The sequence below is a fragment of the Grammomys surdaster genome, unplaced genomic scaffold, assembly GCF_004785775.1.
Source record: "Grammomys surdaster isolate TR1022 unplaced genomic scaffold, NIH_TR_1.0 66, whole genome shotgun sequence".
Classification (NCBI taxonomy): Eukaryota; Metazoa; Chordata; class Mammalia; order Rodentia; family Muridae; genus Grammomys; species Grammomys surdaster.
In genome coordinates this window covers 6,406,529-6,428,030 of record NW_021604568.1, presented here as the reverse complement: position 1 = coordinate 6,428,030, position 21,502 = coordinate 6,406,529, and the positions used below count along the sequence as shown (strand labels likewise).

General features: G+C 44.7%; 1 protein-coding gene across 1 annotated transcript in view; it reads right to left on the bottom strand.

Annotated features, from left to right (window-relative positions):
• Borcs7 (BLOC-1 related complex subunit 7) overlaps window positions 1–11,530 on the bottom strand; it is a 15,294-nt gene extending 3,764 nt beyond the window's left edge. The window contains exon 1 of the mRNA XM_028775978.1: window positions 11,375–11,530. Coding sequence (XP_028631811.1) covers window positions 11,375–11,515 — 141 coding nt within the window. The 5' untranslated portion in view covers window positions 11,516–11,530. The remainder of the gene's footprint in view (window positions 1–11,374) is intronic.
• Between the last annotated feature and the right edge of the window lie 9,972 nt (window positions 11,531–21,502).

Below are 21,502 nucleotides of genomic sequence, written 5' to 3'. Positions count from 1 at the left end.
GGAGGAAGAAGTGAAGGAGGAGAAGAAGAGGAGAAGGAGGAAGAGGAGGCAGCAGCCACCACTGTTGCCACTATTCAAGGCTTAGAGCAGGAAACCGTGTCATGAAAGATAGCCAGATGGAGCTGAGAAAGAGAACAAGAAGAGGAAATGTGAAGGCCAACTTTTGAATTTGGTGTCAGCTGGGCCCTGAGACCAAAAGAGCAAATGGGAGCTCAGATTCAGCAAGGTGACCTGACCTCGAAGCAAAGCTAAAGCTGTGTGAAGGCGAGCGAAGACCCGGTGGCACTGCGGGCTTCCTGCAGCTCTGTGGCCCTGGCACACAAGGTAACCCCGCAGAGGCAGTAGTGTGCATCCTAACACATCAAACGCTCAGGGTTCACCTCGGCTAGGAGAACTCTAGCAGCTGATGAGTCCAAATTAGTCGGGAACATCGGCGTTGGCGTTGGTAGTTCAGTTTGCTTTTTAAAAATTAGAACTGGTAAATCTCATGTGCTTCTGAAGTTTGAACACTGAGAAGCCTCCCACTTCTGCTCCCTCTGCCCTGTTCTCTGCCGTGCGGAACAGGGTTAGTAGCTTGTGTGTTCTTCCCAGTCTTGGTACCTGTAGGTGCTCAAGCCCGTTATCTAAGATGGTGCAGTGTTTGCTTGTGTTTTAGACCATCCCTTGATTACTCTTTAAAATTTTGGTGTGGGCTTTCTTTGTTTTGCTTTTTGTTCATTTTGATACGGGGTCTCTCTATGAAGCGCTGGTTATCTTGGAACTCACTCTGCAGACCAGACTGCCTCAAATCAAAGAGACCTGCTTGCCTCTGCCTACCAAGCCTCACTATTGCTTTTGCTGTGTCTGTGTTATCAGTGTGTGTGTGTGTGTGTGTGTGTACATGACTATGCAGGTTCGAACACCCAGGTGTGTATATAGGGAAGCCAGGGAGGGTTGAAGTGGAAATTTCTGGTTTCTTTGGAAACTCAGTTATGTCGTATGATGTTGTGCTGTGGCAGACAGGCGAAAGGCTGTTTTGCTGAAGCAGACACGTGAGAGGACGTGTGGTGTTTAGATGACAAATATGACCCCACGGGCAGTGGGAGGAGGCTCTGGCATTTGTTTGCCTTGCACACATTACCGATCCTCACTTGTTGTGACTTCATAGAGAGTAACTTGCCAAAGAACTTCTCATGATATTCTGGTGGCTTCTTGTCGCTTCTGCAGATTCAGGAGGACTGGTGGAGCCTAGCGGTTCTGGGCTGCTGATGCTGATTCGGGTTGGTTTTTGGAATAGCCTCAAAGAACTATTTCTAAACAGGTCCACAACCCCGGTTCCTATTTTTTCTTTTCCACTATCTCTGGTAGGTGGTGGGCTAGAAGGGACCTTTAAGAATCCTTATTAAAGTAGGTTTTGAAAAAGTGAGGCCAAAAGAAGGTCTTGAAGCACACCCCTCTATCACTCTCTGCCTCACTGCCTTGAGACAGGGTCTTTCACGGAACTGGAAGCTCAGTGCTTGGCTAGGCTACTGGTCTAACACACTGTCAGGCTCTACCTGTCTACACTTCCTACGGCCGGGAGTTACAAGCGTGCACAGCCATGCCAAGCTTTTGATATTGGTGTTGGGAACTAAGACTCGGGTCCTCATACTTGCAGAGCAAGCACTGCTGGCCAACAAGCCCGTCCCCCCAGTCCCATGTCTTGGTTAATAAACAGGGTCTTGCATGCCTCAGGCTAGCCTCAGATTCACTGTGCAGCTGAGGATGATCTTGAGTTTGTCTCCTGCCTCCATCTTACAAGTGCTGGGACCACAAGGGTGAGGTGTAATATAACACACCCAGCCTCTAGATTATATGCACTACTTAATACAGTGTAAATGCTATATAATTGTTATATAGCATCCAGGAGAAGATGAACAGAAAAACACTCTACATGTTCTGTAGATACTGACTACATTTTCAGTCTGCAGTTGGCTGAATAAGTGGCCGTGAAGCTCAGGGACACCAAAGCCAGCTGCAAACCCACCTGTGGTGGTTTGAATATCTGTATCCCCCATAGACTCGTATGTTTGAATGCTTGGCCACAGGGAGTGGCACTATTAGAAGGTGTGGCCTTGCTGGAGGAAGTGTGTCACTGTAGGGGAGGGCTTTGAGGTAATATATGCTCAAGCTACATCCAGTGTGACACACAGTCTCCTTCTGCTGCCTGAGGATGATGATAATGGACTAAACCTCTAAAACTATAAGCCAGCCTCAATTAAATGTTGCCTTTTAAGATAAGAATTATCATGGTCATGATGTCTCTTCACAGCAATAAAACCCTAAGACACACTCACAAGAACTTATACTTAGAACATATACAGGTACTGTTCTACCTCTTGTAAATTTCCACTTTATAATAGAACCTTGAGGTAAATGGGTATTGGCAAATTAATATATACATATATATGTGTGTCTATATACATATACATGTGTGTGTATAGATCGGTAGGTAGGTAGGTAGATAGATAGATAGATAGATAGATAGATATCAACTTTTCTGTTGTTGGGAAGAGACACCATGACCAAGGCAATGTATGAAAACATTTAATTGTGGATTTGTCTGCTTATAGTGTCAGAAGATGATTCCACGGCCATCATGGCAGAGCACAGCAGCAGACAAGCGTGGTGCTGGAGCAGTAGCTGGGAGCGTTCATTTTATCCACAGGTTAGAGGCAGAGAGACTGGGCCTGGTGTGGGCTTTTTAAACCTCAAAGTCCATCCTCGGAGACACATCTCCTCCAATAAGACCACACCTCCTAATCTTTCCTAAACAGTCCACCAACAGGGAACTAAACATTCAAATATATGAGCCTATGGGTGATATTTGCATTCAAACCACCACCAGAGAGAATCTCTTCAACCATTCTTTTACAACTCCAGATACACAAACACCACACCATATAGACAGGTACACTAGAGCCCTGAGCCCTTTACTAGCACTCTGTCCTGGAGCTGCCTCCCCAGTACCTGTAGCCAGTTTTGTGTGTGAGTGAGCATGTGTGTGTTTGTGTGTGAGTGAGCGATATGACTGCGTATGTGCATTTGTGCTTGGATGAGCTGTGTGTGTATATGTGTTGTGAGAGGGGTGTGTGTGTGAGCCATGTGAATGTGTGTGTGTGTGTGTGTGTGTGTGTAGGGAGAACTGACATTGAGTTAGCTTTCTGCCAGAAGCCAGGACCCTCGCCCTTACCCTCACCCCCTACCTTTCCCCACCTGCATAATGTCCCCTGCAGCTTGGCAACTGCAAGATCCTGCTTGGCAAGCAGTGTATCATATCTTCTGAGGAATAGCAGGGAGACCATAACTCAAAGCAGTGCACCATATCTTCTGAAGAATAGCAGGTAGATCATAATTCAAGGCAGTGTACCATATAGACCATGACATGTTTCAAGGCACAGGCCAAGAAGATTCTGTACTTTTCCACCACCTGGCCCCTCTTACCCCCTCCCCTTGTAAAGCATGCAATAAAAAAGCATTTCATGTTCAAATACATGACTCTTGACAAGCAAATGTTTGCTTGAGTCCTTTCTCTCTCTCGCCCGTTCTTCTTTCAGGTTGCGGTCCTCCTCGCCCCCATGAATAACTAGGACCCACTGGTCGGGTCAAGTGGTGCCCAGACGTGGGGCTCGAGGAACGGATCCCTCCGGATGGACCCTCATTGAAGGCGTGCGCACGACATCAAGATTGAGTGAGACAGCGATGGATCGATTGTCGCCCGTGACCTGTTGTCCTCGGGTAAGTTTAATTTTCATTCCGTCCCAGTTTCTGACTTGGAGTCTCGACAAACTCCACCGCTTCCCCCTGCTACATGGTCGGGTGGAGCCCAGCGGCCCTCCCCCTCCTCCGTGCCTGCCATACCCCCACCTTCTCATCTTGCTCCTGTTTCTTCTTCTCGTCCCTCCCGCAAGCCCTCTCGGACACCCTACCTCCAGTCCGAGACTGAGGCTGATTCCTCTGAGAACGAGCCCAATTCAGACATTGAAAATGAAAGTGATCAGGATGATTCTACAAGTGATCCCACAGTTTTCAAAAAACTCTGTTTTAAACATCTTGAAAAGCTGAATTTTGCCGTTAGGAATTATGGCCCTAACGCCCCCTTTACTCTTTCCCTTCTTGAGAGTCTTGGCGGGGGCGGGTATTTAACTCCTAATGAATGGCTCACTGTAGCCCAGTCCGTTCTGACTCGGGGACAGTTCCCTTCTTGACAGGCAGATTGGGCTGATCGCTGCCTTTCTTAGTTCTGCTGACCTTATTATTTCCTTGGTAAATGCTTCTCTCGAGGCTATCCATAATACCAGCGAACCTAACTATGAACAATGCTGGATTTGTTTTTCACCTACTCCTCCCTTCTATGAGGAGATAGCTATCTTCTCCCCTCCCACTTTCACCAATGATGGCAATAGACTCCTTGGGACTCATTCGCCTGAAGGAGGTCTTACTCTTAGCTCCATTTCAGGAATAGGCCTTTGTCTTTTGGGACCCTTCACGCTCCCTCCTAGGGACTTGATTCCGGTGTGTAACCAGACAATGATCCTCAATGATACCTTTCTATATACTCTGGCACCTAATGGTACATATTTTGCCTGTGCTTCTGGCTTGACTCCTTATATACTTAATCCCAGTTTTTTATATTTTAAAGATTATTGTATAATTGTTACCATTCTTCCACATTTTTTTATACATGATCCAGAGTCCTTCCTTAATATTATAGATCGAGGATCTTCTCTAAGAACCAAGAGAGAACCCCTGACTGCCCTCACCTTGTCTGTCATACTGCCATCGGTGCAGGCACGGGTATAGCTTCCTTGGTGACTTCCAATAATCATTATGCTCATCTCCAATCCCTCATTGATAAAGATTTAAATAATTTGAGGGAAGGAATACAAGACCTTAAGGACTCTGTGGCCTCCCTTTCTGAGGTGGTGTTACAAAACAGGAGAGGACTTGACCTTGTCTTCCTTAAGGAAGGGGGTCTCTGCGTGGCCCTCAGAGAAGAGTGTTGCTTTTACTCCGATAAGACAGGCCTTGTCCAAAATAGCCTGGACAAGGTCAAAAAGGAGTTTAGAAGAAAGAAAAAGAGCCAGAGAACAACGAGAGTCATGGTATCAAAACTGGTTCTCTACCTCTCCTTGGCTTACCACCCTGTTGCCTAGTATTTTAGGACCCTTTGTTGGCATTCTTTTGCTTCTCTCGTTTGGCCCCTGGGCCTTTAACTGTCTCACAAGTTTTGTTAAGAACCAGGTTGATTCTGCCATCAAGAAGACGGTTGAAGTTCATTACAATCAGCTGAAAATTGAAGAAGATCCAGAAGTGACTCCGCAGGAGACTGACACAGCTGCCAGCTCCCCTGCCTCCCCCTACGGGCGACCCCTAGACTTCCACGCCCTCCAGAAGGGTTCCTGGTATGCCTGGCTCTGCCCTCGTTTCTCTCGCTAGAGAGCCTGGCCTCTTGATCACCACAACAAAAATTGGCTTTTTCCTAAACCAAGGCTGCCCTTGATGTGGCCGCTAACATTGAGGAGCCTTCCTTTATGACAATATTACACCCCAAACTGACAAATGGCTGGTAACTTGAACATTTACAAGGGACTAGGATGGCTGTGAGTTAGCCCAATGACGGGATTATTGTAGGTCCACTTCCCAGGGGCCCACCCAATGCAGCCGAAAAGGAGTGCGTGGTGCTGGAAGTGGGTGCAGCCTACATGGCCAAAGACAGGGCTCTCACCCTCCTTTCACCCACCTCGGGGTCCCTTGACGTTGCCCATCGTCGACAGCCTAAAGCCTTCGACCATCGATGTGACTCGTCTCACATCCATGTTTTGGGGTTGTGAACTTGTCTAAGACCCCCCATAATTAGACATCCAAATTCAAAACTCACATAGTTGGGATTGATCACAAGTCGCCTTCTCTACTAAACAGAGAAGGGGGAGATGCCAGAAGCCAGGACCCTCGCCCTTACCCTCACCCCCTACCTTTCCCCACCTGCATAATGTCCCCTGCAGCTTGGCAACTGCAAGATCCTGCTTGGCAAGCAGTGTATCATATCTTCTGAAGAATAGCAGGGAGACCATAACTCAAGCAGTGTACCATATCTTCTAAAGAATAGCAGGTAGATCATAATTCAAGGCAGTGTACCATATAGACCATGACATGTTTCAAGGCACAGGCCAAGAAGATTCTGTACTTTTCTACCACCTGGCCCCTCTTACCCCCTCAGGTTGTGGTCCTCCTCGCCCCCACGAATAACTAGGACCCGCTGGTCGGGTCAGCTTTCCTCACACACTCTCTGCATTTGTTTTGTTTTTAAACATTTATTTATTTTATGAATGTGAGTGCACTGTTGCTCTCTTCTCACACACCAGAGGAGAGCATTGGATCCCATTCCAGATGGTTCTGAGGCACCATGTGGTTGCCGGGGATTGAACACAGGACCTCTGCAAGAGCAGTCAGTGCTTTTAGCCACTGATCATCGATCCAGCCCCTGTGTTTGTTTTTTTAAGACAAGGTCTCTTGCTAAATCTGAGCTCACCAGTCATTTGGGGTGGTTGCCAGGGAGCTCCAGGAATCTACTTGTCTCTGTTCCCTCCTCAGCTCCAAAGTTAGGGTCACAGGCATGCAGGTAAATACTGCCATAGCCAGCTTTTTTCCCCATGGGTTCTGGGGATCTGAACTCAGGTCCTTGTGCTTGTGTGGTAGATATTTCACCAACTGAGCCATCTTCCTAGTCCCTATGGCCACTTCTAAGAAGCAGATTCAAATTCATATGCATGAGAGATGGTGACCAACAAGCTGACAGCAGAAAAGGCCTCTATCTTGTCCACCCACCCAATCACTCAGCAAATGACTAAAAAGCACTAAGTGCTTATTAACAGCCAGCACTCTGGATAGAAGTAATAATGGAGTTGGGAGTGGTGACGCACACCTTTGACCCCAGAACTGAGGAAGTGAAGGCAGGTGGATCTCTGTAGGTTTGAGGACATCCTGGTCTACATACCAGGTTCCTAGACAGCCAGTGCTACAAAAGAGGCCCTGTCTTGAAACAACAACAACATCAAACAGACAACACGGAGAGAGGAAGGGATGGAGAGATAAACAATGGGGCTCACAATCGGGAGGGGTTACACAGGACACAGGCACTAATATCCCTTACGGCAAAGTGTAGGTGGATGGAGAAGCCTGGCTGTGGGGTCCTGGGGGTGAAGGCAGTGGGAGTGGTTAATCCGCTCCAGGGGTAAGTGTTGAGGGTGGGCTTCATGGAGGAGTGAATTCTGAGCAGCTGGGGTTGAGAGTTCTCCTTACACAGAGAAGTGGCGTGATCGGACTTGCTGCTTCAGAGCTGTGGTGATTACAATGGGTCGTGCTGAGGGGAGGGCAGAGACTAGTTAGGAGGCAGGCCATGAACAGAGCTGGCAGTGGGGGAAATGGGCGTTTGAGAAACAGAGACAGAAGACTTGATAGGACTTGTGCCTGCTGGGGACACAAGGGTGTTGCAATGCCAGATAACAGAGACCTTTCTCAGAATGACATATGTACTCGCTGACACTTGGCACTGTTTTTTCAGATAGGCCAACCAGACATTCACACTTCCAGTTTTACTCTTCTAACATGGAAAAGCCTAGAAACAATCTTAGTACAGCCTCCTTCTGGATCCCACACACTTTCCTCCTGTGTGTACCACTGACTCTGCCCATCACTAACTCAGTGAGTTTCTCTCACCCACCCACCTTCACCGGATGTCTTATTTTCAGACCTACAGTGTGCTCACTGCCCCCCCCCCCCCCCATCTCATCCCCTCCCATATTGTTTCACTATATGGCTAAGGGGACTGGGGATGCAGCACAGTGAAATGCTTCCAAGGACAAGGACCTGAGTTTGATCCCTACAACCCAAAGGCTGGGGGAGAGCCAAGCAGGCTGGCTCACACCGGCGAGACAGGAAGATCCCAGGGGCTCAGTGGTTAGTTTCCTTCACTTACTTAGTGAGTCCCAGGCCCAAGAGACCTAGTCTCGATTGTTTGTTTGTTTTTTGAGACAGGGTTTCTCTGTGTAACACCCATGGCTGTCCTGAAACTCACTCTGTAGATCAGCTGGCCTTGAAGTCACAAACATCTGTCTGCCTCTGCTTCCTAAGTGCTCGGATTAAAGTTATGCGCCACCACACCTGGCTACTTCAAAAACTTCTGGAGTGGATGACACCTGAGTAACTGGACTTGAGGTTGTCTCCTAGTCACATGCCTACATGTGTACACACACACACACACACACACACACACACAGCATTTTGCACACACAACAATCAGATTATACAACTTCAACAACAAGGACAAGACCACACAGAGATTTAAAAAAAAAAAATTGACACCAGGGCTGTGAGGCTAGCTCAGGGGTAGAATGACTGCCTACAATGCTCTCTAGAGCCTGCCCCAGTGCTGCAAAAACATTAACCATTACAAGACCACAATGACTCTCACTAGGCACGAGACTCAAATGGAGCAGCTGCCGTGTAGGAGAATGGGTGGGCAGCAGTGTGAAACTGGATGGCGGCTGGGAACATAAGCACATCTTTCCTCACCTCTCCACCAGCCAGGCCGGTACCCAGTCCTTGAACACATCCTCATCTCAAGGCCTTCCCAGTCCACAGCTGCAACTCTCTGCTCTGGCTCCAGATGCCCACGGCTCGCTATGCATTTCACTCCACTGTCTGTGCAAACTTCACTTTCCTAGAGACCAGTCCCTGTTTAAAGTAAACCTCCCCACTCTCCGCTCTGAGATTCCTGTTCCTCAAAGTGTTTATTCACCACTGAAGTGTGGTGTTCACTGGCTTATTTTCTGTCTCTTCCCTTCACTGTAAGCTTCCACTCTGCGCTCTTTTCAGACACCATAAATCCACTGCAGTTTCCATGTAGGCTTTAAGACTGGGCTATATAGTTCAGTGACAGAGAGCCTGCCTCCCACTGAGTAGGCTCTGTGTTCAATCATCAAGACCAATACCGTTACCACCAAAATTACTAAGCTTCCTGAGTACCTGGGTTTGCCTCCTTGAAACTAGAACAGTTCCTGGAACAAAGCAGACATTTTAAACTATTTATTAAATGAAAGCTGTCAACAGAGAGTCACTATGACACCCAGGTACCTCACAAACTAGTACAGGCAATGGCTGAGGTACTGCGCTATCTGTGCTATGGAAGAAATCCAGTAAGGCAAAGTCTGGAGAACTGTGAAACTGTGTCAAGCTTGTCTCAGCAATCAGCTTAACTTCAGCTTGATTTAATCCATACTGTTTGAAGAGACCACACTCAAACTCTCCTATAGGAGAAGACGCTCCTGTGAGAGACACATATAAAAGGGTGAGGAACGGGGAGGAACAGTCAGGGGCAACCAATGGCAGCAGTGATTTTTGGTAGCTTATCCAATTAGTTCCACATAAAGGTAAATTCATTATGATGTTCAATACATAATAGAGTTAAATATAAAACCATCTCTTAAAACTGGGGGGGGGGAGGGGGAAACAGGGTCTTACTAATGCAGCCCTGGCTAAGCTAGAAGTCCCTCTAGCTTAGTAGACCAAACTCACAGAGATCTGTCTGCTTTTTCCTCCCAAATGCTGAGATTAAAGGCATGTGCTACTATATTCGGCTTTTTTTTATTAAAAAGTTTAATTATATTTATTTACTTATTCTGTGGAGGGGAGAAAAGGATGTGTGTGCCATAGGTTCCACACTTGTGGAAACTGTGTGATAACTTCTGAAAGCTTGTTTTTTCTTTCTATCATATGGGTCCCAGCTTCGGATGGAACTCAGATGGTCCAGCTTGGTTGCAAGCACTTTTACTTGCTGAGCAGTCTCGCTGGCCCCAAACCCACCTTTTAAAAGTCTAAGCATATTTATAGCATTTCCTCCCCCAGTTTGTTTATCTAGAAAAATGTGTGCACCCATTTGTATAATGCATGTGACATTTTGCATACACATACATTTCCTACAAAAGAAACAAATCGAAAAAAAGGAAAGTCAACATGATTGCCAACAAAAAACGACCCAGGAACTCTGTTCGACCATGATAAAGTGTCAAAAGGTGAAACCATGAATTGCATGATTTACACGTTTGGAAAAAAGCAATACAACAATTCTTTAATTTCTTCAAACTTTCCCCTGACAGGGACTCCTAAAAGCAATGTGTCAGATGGGACCACACACAAAACATGTCACCAGAGATCACCAGGTCAGCAACTTCAACAGCTGTGTTACATAGTAAGGGCAAGCACTTCTTGTACAGTGGGATTTTTATTTTGTTTTGTAGCCACTGTCGGTGAAAGCTAGCTCTAGCTACACAGCAGGTTAAAACTACTATAAGTCAGACGCTGTGAACATTCACGCACAGATTCAAAGGCCTGAGAACACAGTGTGTCATTACTGCAACTACCTAGGAAAGCAGGTGCCATTCCTATGAAAACTAAGTTGGAAACTGTAACCACTTGTTGAAGATGTGTGGCCGAGACAAATGTTACTAAACTAAGGAAGAGCAAGATAATGAACAAGTCTGCAGGAGGAATTCATGGAAATCTAAAAAGAATCTTGGCTCTGGATTGCTTTATAGGTGTAGTCAAGGTTTCCCTTCTAAGAAAGGTGAAACCGGAAGTTTTCTAAGCAGTCTCCTATGTATTCCAGGACTCTTGCTTTAGCCTCCCGAAAGCTCCGACTTAGGTTTGCCCATTATGCACCACCACCATACGTTTAATTTTCCATTAGTAAATACATACCAATGATGAGGTCATTTTATCTCATTTGTCCGTTTACCTGCCCATGCGCATGTGAACTGTCTCATGCAGAAAAGTGTACGAACATTTAAATGTCTATGTGTGGACACACAGTTTCTCTAGGGCAGATACCTACTTCAACAGGCAGCGTGTACATGTCATCGAATCATTCCATTCATAGAATCGGATGGAGGATGGAGAAAGGGGGAGATGATGGGGCAAAGGAAAAAGCTATTCTAAGAAACAGTGAAGAACTTGGCCAGAAATATAAAGAATAAAGTCACAAAGAAAGAGGTGAAAGGAATATTGGAAGTTGAGACTAATGCCAAGCTGAATTTCAAAAGGCGACTGTTGTTCACTACAGACGCCCAGGAATACAAACAGGCACTGTGTAGGAGCGGCAGCTCATCCGCCTGCCTGTGCTTCGCCCCTTCCCATCATCTCTTCCAGCTACGTGAATTCAATCTAAACTGAAGAAACGCACCCAGAATGCAACATGCGCCTCGGCCAAAAGCCTACACTCCCCAGAATGCACTGCGCCGCCTCTCTGAGAGCGAGCGCTGGGAGGAGGACTGGGCCGGTGAGCCGACGCCCCGCTCACCTCGGAGCTCCGCGAGCCTTTCAGCACCTGCTTAGTGAGCGCGATTACGTCGGTACCGCAAGTGTTCACCTTCTCCGTGAGAAGCCCCTTCACCGACTGACCAAATCGGGCTTGCGAATCCGGCGTCCCAGTCGCCATCATCTCAACTAGCAAACGCCTCAGCCGGACGACGGCGAGTCCCTGGGGCCAAAAGAGACGCAAAACGTCCAATCGTGCGAAGAGGAAGGACCGCATGCGCTTAGCGCAAACTGCTTACTAAAATTATTTAAATTGTTCAGTTGATGGACATGGAAAGAAGACAAGGTCTAGGCAGGCTACCCTGGAGGGGATAGAATATAACTTAGGTGAATCTCTAATTTAGAATCAGAAGAACTGGATGGCATCCCAAACAGTGGAACATAAGACCCCTGTGTCTTCTGTTCCTCATGTGTTAGAGCCAGCACTGCGTTAACTAGGCACGTTAGTACAACTCTGTGATCCTAGCGTTCTCGAGGTGGAGGCAGGAGGTTTAAAAGTTCAAGGTCGTTCTTGGCTGTATGGCAAGTGGAGGCCAACCTATGACACATGAGACCACAACTATAAAACATCTATAAAATAAAATAGTTTCTGTTCAATTCTAACATATTTTATTAAGAATAACAAAGGACGCCAGGCGGTGGTGGCGCACGCCTTTAATCCCAGCACTTGGGAGGCAGAGGCAGGCGGATTTCTGAGTTCGAGGCCAGCCTGGTCTACACAGTGAGTTCCAGGACAGCCAGGGCTACACAGAGAAACCCTGTCTCAATAAAACAAAACAAAACAAAGCAAAAAAAAAAAAAAGAATAACAAAGGACACAGGCCAAAGAAAATGAAATTTAAATGACCAAGGTGAAAAATGTCATCTCTCTTTCTCTCTCTCTCTCTCTCTCTCTCTCTCTCTCTCTCTCTCTCTCTCTCGTGTGTGTGTGTGTGTGTGTGTGTGTGTGTGTGTGTGTGTGTGTGTCTAAGACAGGATTTCTCTGTGTAGTCTTAACTGCCCTGAAACTCAGTCTGAAGACCAGGCTGGCCTCAAACTCACAGAGATCCACCTATGTGCACCATATTATTAGTAGTTTGTATTGATGAATAGTCTTTTAATTAAAACTCTGTTACAATTACTTTGAAAGCAAGGCCTAATAGTAGGGTTAGGTCACTGGGAGTAAGCCCTTTGAAGGGATACTGAGATCCTGATCCATTTTGTCTTTCCATCCCAACCATGAAGTGGACAGCCACATGCTCCCACCTTGGTTCACAGTGGTGCCTCAGCCCAAAGCAGTGGGACCAAGTGATGTATACTGGAACCTCTGAAAGAAATAGATAGCAATAGAACTTGAAAATCCTAAATTGAAGGTTTATAGAGGTTTGTTTTTTTAAACAGTTCATCCGAGAAAATTCCTAAATGCCTAAAACTATTGAAACCAAATGCTAGGGTAGGTTAGCTCTGGCTGCTGTACTCTTGTTTATTTATAGTTTCATTGATTTCTTATTTTTATTTTATCTGTAAGTATGTGCCTGCCTATCTGTTTGTGAGCACATGGTTGTGAGCACAGGGGCCTGTGAAGGCCAGAAGAGGGTGTTTGATCCCTGGGATCAGAGTTACATTTGTGGGCTATCCAGTATGGGTGTAAGAAAGTGAACCCAGGCCCTCTGGAAGAGCGTAAGTGCTCTTAACCACCGAGTGATTTTTCCATCCTCAAATTATTTTACTTTATTTATTTTCAAAACAGGGTCTCTCTATGTAGCCTTGGCTGTCCTGGCACTCACTCTACTGTACACCAGGCTAGCCTCGAACTCATAGAGATCCTCCTACCTCTGCCTCTCAAGTGTTAGGATTAAGGGCATTTGCCACCACCGCCTGGCAATTTATTTTATTTGTATTTGTGGACATTTGTATGTGTGTGTTGGGTGGTATGTGTACCTGCCTACAGGTGCCCTCAGAGACCAGAGGACAGCATCAGGTCCCCTGGAGCTCAGGTGGTTGCGACCTATTCAAAATGGATTGGGTGTTGGGAATCAAACTCTGGTCTTCTGCAACAGCAATATTTGCTCTTAACCATTGAGCCATCTTTCCAGCTACTGTTTAGTCTTTTTAAAAATGTGACACAAGGTTAGATACTTATGAGCTTCCTCACGATCCACGTTCCTGTCTTACTAACTCGCTGGCTTTAACTTCATAGCTTAACACTAACTTCCTGTCTTATTTCTCCCAGGCCTGTTAGTAGAGCCGAATGAGATTGCTCTTGGTTAGATTTTAAGACAAGGTCTCCGTGTGTACCCTCAGACTGGCCTCCAGCTCACAGACATCTACTTGTCCTTTCCTCCTGAGCGGTTTGTGTTTAAAATCATGCACCATAACAACAGAGATATTTCAAAGAAGAATGTTAAAATCCATCTGGGCGGTGGTGGCGCACGCCTTTGATTCCAGCACTTGGGAGGCAGAGGCAGGTGGATTTCTGAGTTGGAGGCCAGCCTGGTCTACAGAGTGAGTTCCAGGACAGCCAGAGATACACAGAGAAACCCTGTCTCAAAAAACCAAAAAAAGGAAGAAAGAAAGAAAGAAAGAAAGAAAGAAAGAAAGAAAGAAAGAAAGAAAGAAAGAAGGAAGGAAGGAAGGAAGGAAGGAAAGAAGGAAGGAAGGAAGGAAGGAAGGAAGAAAGAAAGGAAGGAAGGTAGGTTCTTTGGCAACCGTGATGGTGATGGTTAGCATTGTCAATTGGACAGGGCCTAGAATTACGTAGAAGACAAACCTGACTTGTCTGCTAGAGATTATCTACATCAGGTTAGCCTCCAGTATATGTATGAGAGTTTATCAATTAGATTAGCCTCTGGACACATCTCTAAGGGATTATCTAGATTAGGGTAGCCTCTGGATGTGTCTATGAAGGATTATCTAGATTAAGTTAGCCTGTAAAGGATTATATTAGGTTAGCCTCTGGCATGTCTATGAGGGATTATCTAGATTAGGTTAGTTTCTAGACATGTCTATGAGGGGTTATCTATATTAGGTTAGCCTTGTGTTAGTTTCTGGATGTTCTGTGAGAGATTATCTAGATTAGGTTAGCTTCTGAACACATCTATAAGGGAGTATCCAGATTAGGTTAGCCTCTAGATGTGTCTATGAGGGTTATCTATATTAGGTTAACCACAGAGTGACTGAGAAAACACATGTGAACTGTGGGCAGCTCCATCCCATGGGCTGGGGCCCAGGGCTGTGTGAGAAGGAGAGATAGTTGAATGTGAGCATTCATTGCATAGAATAGTGCATGCTTTTAACTTCCTAGTCACCTCCAGAGCCTGGGAACTTCTCTTGTACTTTCTACTTTAGATACCAAGGATAAATGGAATTACTACCAGTCACACAAACCTACTACATACAGTTCTATATAGCATATGATGTTGTATGCTTTTGTTTTGTTTGTGTGTTTTATTTCTGTTTTCTTTTATTCAAGACAGGGTCTCTCTACATAGCCCTGGCTGCCCTGGAACTCAGTATGTATACAAAGCTGGCCTAGAAATCACATCATCTGCCTCCTAGGAGGGACCACAGCAACAAGACTGAGGCTGTGACAATTTTATTGGGAGCAATCAGACTCTTTATACCTTTATCAGGAACAGAATATGATGGCAATTGCCGGATCAATACAGTTGTAGTTACCAGGATACAATGACATTTGCAAGCTATACAGGGTACACCAGATCAATGTCTTAGAGCAACTGTCCTGTCAAGCTTCCACGCTTCTGTGACTACCAAGGGAACATCCAGAGAACCACAAAGAGGCCTGAATGCTTCACTGCCTGAGGGAGTGCCTCAGTTTCTCAGGAACTGAAAGGCACACAGTGCTCCAGGAGCCACAGACTCCAACCTGACAACCCTATGATGCACACCTCTCCTACAGCTAGACCATCTCCATGGTTCCCTGCAACTTGTTCTTGTAGAGGATCTAGGTTTGATTCCAAAGACTTGCATGGTGGCTCACAACCATAGCTAACTACAGTTCCAAGGGTCTGACTCCCTGATCTGACTTTCACAGACAGACACATTCAGACAAAATATTCATATACATAAAAAAATACATCTTTTAAGGAAGGGAATATCTTTACCTGCTTTTGTCATTAAGATGTGGCTCCCCTTATACAATTAGTCAGGAAATGCTCCCCCATGCCCATTTTCTTTCTATCTATCTATCTATCTATCTATCTATCTATCTATCTACCTACCTATCTATCTATTTTTGGCTTTTTGAGACAGGGTTTCACTCTGTAGCTCTTGCTGTCCTGGAACTCAATCTGTAGACCAGGCTGGCTTCAAACTCATAGAGATCCTCTTGCTTTTGCCTCCCTGGTACTGGGATAAAAAGCATGTACTGGCATGTACTGCCACTGCCTGGCCTATTTTCTTAAAAAAAAAAATTATAGACAACCAGCATCATTTCCCTTAAATGTTTGGCATGCTTCATTAGTGAATTTGTCTATGTTAGCTGTTTTGTTGTTGGGAATGGATTTGGGGAATGAATTTGGTTATTTTTGTTCTTTTGTTGAGAGAGGATATCACTATTTAGCTTAGTCTGGTCTCAAACTCATGATCCCCCTGCCTCAGTCTCCTAATTGCTGAGATTACATGCTTGTACCACAGTATTTGTTTTATTCTATTTTTCAATATTATAACAAAATATCTGAGGTAGGATAACCTATAAAGAATTTTTTTTTTTAGCCCACAGTTTTGGAGGCCAAAAGTTCAAATAGAATTGTAAGGTTCTGGTGCAGACCCTCAGGCTCATCTCAAAAGAGGAAGCAGGAGGTTGACTGAGGTCCATAATCCCTTCCAAACACACTCCCCTGATAGACCTGAGGACCTTCCATCACTGAAGACCAAATCTCCAACACATAAGACAAAAAAGGATCCAGGCAGTGACTGGGAGATGACTCAGTGGTTAGCGCACACTGCTATTGCAGAGGACCTGAGTTCGATTCCCAGCATCCACATCAGGTAGTTGGGGACTGAGGTGGTTAATATTGGGCTATCTTTCTAGGGAAAAGTAGTGGTTTTGTTAGAACAGGGAGGACTAGCTAGGATTTATTGCATAGCCATAATGTATTGGTAGAAATCTACATAATTGTTATTAAGCTGAAGTTATAATTTCTTAAATGGTACAAAATTTACTTTGATTTCAAATTTAAGGTTTTCATTGGTATATGTTTCTTATTGATATAAAAGTGAGATTAATATTGTTACTTTCATAGGCATGGTGCCTATATAACACATTTAGGAATACAAGGCTTAGACCCAGTCCTTCTTTAACTCTTTTAACTGATTCAAGATGGTTAGCCTGTGAGTTAAGGGCCTATAGCAAATTCATGGCTCTGAGTTTATTGTTAGGGTGTTTTCTATATTTTATTTAGAAATAGCTGAGAGGAGTTGACAGACAACAGTCCAGATTGCCTTACATGGATAGTTGGTTTTCAAAACGTGAGAAGTCCACAGAATTGATGTTACAAACATTTCTCTATTAATGTTCATTTTGATTAGAGACCTGTCTGCTCCTGACAGCTTCCTGTCTTGGATTCTAAGAAGAAATTGAGCATCTTTGGAGTTACTCCAGTTGTGGTGAGACAGCCACTAGGCAAGAATTGCCTCTTTTCATCTACAGACAGATTACTGTCCTGAAAAGGACACACTTGCGGAATAGTCGACTGATTACAGAAGTGTAATCAGGGTTACACTTCTGATTGTATGGGCATCTTGTTATTGAGCAAACTTATAAAGCCTTTGATTAACATTTTAAAAAAAACAAGGATGAGGAGGGAGGGTGATGGAATAGAATACGTATGACAGGAATTCAGATGAGGAAACTAGCTGGAGGAAGAAAGGGAAGGGGCAGAGGGAAACAAATCAGAACTCTAATGATACATGTATGAGGATGCTGTAATAAAACTCAGTACTTTGTATGTTAACTTAAAATACCAATAATGAAAAAAAAGCAAGAAGGAGGAGGGGGGACAGGATAGGGGGTTTCTGGGGAAGGGATGGGGAAAGGGGATGACATCTGAAATGTAAATAAATAAAATATCCAATAAAAAAAAGAAAACAATCAGACAACAGTATTCTATGTTCCTGGTGCTTTCTGCTGAGAGAATTATTGATTTGACATATTAGACAAGCAAAGATTAATTTAAATTATTTTTTTCCTTTCTATGTGAGTTTCAGTAAACAATGTTTGTAAATGTGAAGATATTTAAATATTATATGCAGACATATAATGATTTATAGGATTCCTTTATTATAGTTTTAAAAGATCATTTTACCTATTTAAGGAAGTGGCTGGGCCGTAGTAGCACATGCCTTTAATCCCAGCATTTAGGAGGTAGAGGCAAGCGGATCTCTGGGAGTTCGAGGACAGCCTTATCTACAGAGAGTGTTCCAGGACAGCCAGGGCTACACAGAGAAACACTGTCTTGAAAAACCAAAAAGAGGAGGGAGGGGTAGGAGGGAAAGGAGGAAAGGGAGGAGAAAGAGAGGAAGGGGGAAAGGGAGGGAGAGGGGATGGGGAGGTGAGTTGGTGAGGGAAGGGGGAAACTAGCTCTTTAATAACAAGAATACTAACTGCTTTAGGGAGTGTAAAGAGAAATGTAGAGGTGGAACCTGGGGGTGAAATTTAGGATTGAACCAAATCCCAGCATCCATGCTAACTGTTGGTTGCTTTTTTTTGCTCTTAATATCTTGATGTGCTGACCTCTTTCTTAATAACAAATACAAAAAGATTGAAACATTTTTTTGTTTGCTACTTGGTGATGACATCTTGGGGGGATTAGATTTTTGTGTTTTGAGACAGTCTGGCTTTAATTCATTTTATAGCAGAAGGTGGCCTTGAACTCCCAATCTTCCTGCCTCTACTTCTGGGATTACAGGCATGTGCCTCCATACCAACCTTATCTTAGAACTTTTCACTCAGAAAGAATTTACAGTTTCATTCCCAGGTATTAGAAAGTGGCCAGGCTCATGAAGTGTGAGAGAGTTTCTCTCACCAAGCATGTTGCACATGCTTTGCAATAATGAAATTGTATGAGCTGCACTCCGTTGCCCATGATAGTGTCTGACTATGTCTCTCCAGTTTGAATGGGTTCAGCTCATCCTAGTGTGGTGGCCCTGGGAGCCTGGAACAGCTGCTTGACCATAGGTCAGCAGACTAGGAAGCAGACACCAGGAGGTGTTTCACCCATGTTATTTCAGGATTCGAGGACTTGTCATCATTGTTAGAAGAGGTAGATTAGTCTAGCTATGTATTTAGCAGTTGCATTAGTCATTTAAAAAAACAGTTTGTGCTGGGAATGGTCTGCATGTCTTTAATCCCAGCATTCAGGAGGCAGAGGCAGGCATATCTCTGTGACTTCAAGGCCAGCCTGGTCTATACGATGAGTTCTAACCCAGCAAGGTCTACATAGTGAGACCCTGTCACAAAAGCAAACAAACAACAACACCAATAATAATAAAAAAATCTGCTTTTGATTTTAATGAAAAGTAAGTTTCTATTACACGTGTCTTTCAGCATCTAAGACAACTGCCTACATCTCTAATGACAATTTAAGGTCAGGCTCTTAGAACAGACAATTTGACTAGCCTTACTATTTGCTACACTTATATATTTAGTGTCTGTGTGTGTGTGTGTGTGTATACATGTGTCATGACACATGTCAGAGGACAGTTTTCAAGAGTCAGTTCCCGCCTTCAGTGTTCTGGGATTGAATTCAGGCTATCAAGGTTGGCAGCAGACACCTTTACCTGCTTCGCCATCTCATGGCCCCTCCCTCACTATTCTGAGGACTGATTCTCCTCAGGCTAAACTCTCCTGCTTCAGTCAGGCCAACAAGGCACATGTGCAGAAGCTAATGGCGAAGACAAATGTTGAGAGCCAACAGCTGACATCTCTAGTGTAAGGATCTTCAGTCTGGTGACGGTCAGTAGCAGCTCCTACTTGTTAAGTGTCGAATATTGGTGACGGTTAAGACCTTGATAGGGTAAGATCATCCAAAGAGGATGCTGATGGTGAAGGGTCAAAGGCCGACTAAGGAACCTTGACATACATTAGATGGCTGTGTGACAGAGAAGAGGATGAAAAGAATTCAAAGAACATGGTGCTTCGGGTCACAGGAGAGGGCTGAGGAAAAGCAAATAATTGATGGTATTATTGGAGTGTCTTATGAAGGGAGGTCTGAAGGAGAGCCAAAGCACTTGGCAACCAGGAGGTCACTGTTGACTTATCCAATAGTGTGGTAGGCTGAGAGGCTGAAAGGCAGAGCACACAGTGAATGAGGAACAAAGTAAAAACATCAGCCTCCATCATATTATCCTGCCAAGAGTTTGATTGAAGAGGGTGGAGAAATCATCCAAAAAGTTAACAGCACAGAGCACGTAACTCTTCCTGCAGACACAAGATCAGCTCCCAGCATGCTCTTCAAGTAACTCCAGCTCCAGGACTCTGATGCCCTCTTCTCATCTCCATGGGCACTCACACACGTGGATGCACACGGATACACATTCACTCATACACATAAGTGAAAAATAAGTAAACAAGTCTAAATTTTAAAAGTCTGGGGGTGCTGGAGAGACGCCACAGAGAAGAGCACTTGCTGCTCTCGCAGAAGGGCCTGGATTCTGTTCCACCTACCAACATGGCAGCTCACAAATATTCCAGTTCCAGATCCTGGGGATCCAACTCCCTCTTCTGACTCTACAAGCACCAAGCATGCACATGGTGCACATACATACACTCAAGGAGACACCGAGATATACACCACATTCTCCTCTAAGTCACATATCAAATAGGACAATCATCTGTCAATGCTCCATGGGGCTGGGAACGTCTCACTGGGTGGGGAAGCAGATTGTCCCATGCACCAGAAAATGTACAAGGCTGAGAACCCCCATGATTATGATAACTGTTTCTTTTTGTAATTTATTTTTTATTTTATGTGCATTGGTGTTTTGCCTACACATATGTCTGTAAGAAGGTGTCAGAATCTCTGGAACTGGAGTCACAGACAGTTGTGAGATGTTCCCTTCCCAGCCTTGAGCAGTCTGAACAGACCTTGCTTGCCACACAGGACTTTAACACCTAGAAGCCAGCTACTTATGGGGCCATGAAGCTGTTGTCAAGCCAGAGGAATCCATTTCTGAACTTATCCAAGCAACCACAGGAAATGCAGGACTGGACCTCAGTTCTACCACCTACACAGTACTGACCCAAGAAATGGGAGTTCAGATGCTGCCTACAAGAGTTTTGGGCCCTTGTCTCGAGGGACATGGGGATCACTTCTGGGCCGAAGCAACATTATTGTAAAAGGGTTACAGATATATCCAGGTACTAGATAATGATTATGTGGGAGAAATTAAAATTATGGCTGCTTCCCCCCACCCCCCATCCATGGCATTATAACTATACCTGCTGGCAAAAAAAGTTGCACAACTTGTTTTAGTTCCTTTGCATCTGCTACCTTCCAAATTTGTTAAGAGTAAGAGAGGACAAGATGGTTTTGGTTCCTCTGATGTGTACTGGGTTCAATCTATTACTAGCAAGAGACCTAATCTTAAGTTAATAATTGAAGGAAAAAGTTTTGATGGCTTAATAGATACTGGGGCTGATGTAACAATTATTAGAAGACAAGATTGACCTTCAACTTGGCCTTTATCTGGTACTCTCTCTCACCTTCAGGGGATTGATTGTGTCAACAACCCAAAACAGAGTTCTAAACTTCTAACCTGGAAAGATAAAGAGGACAATTCAGGACAAATTCAACCTATTACCCTCTGGGGAAGAGATCTTTTGTCCCATTTGGGTCTTATGATGAAGTAGTGACTAAACAAATGCTAAGACAGGATTTTTGCCTGGTCAAGGGCTTGAAAAAGAAGAAGGAAGCATTAGGACATTTGAAAGGCCTAAGACTCATTCTAACACTAGAGGACTGGGGTATTTTCCGTAATGGCCACTATCTTGCCTGCATCCTATGCGGATAAAATTCAATGGCTTAATAATGTGCCAGTGTGGGTTGATCAGTGGTCTTTATCAAAAGAAGAAGAAGAAGAAGAAGAAGAAGAAGAAGAAGAAGAAGAAGAAG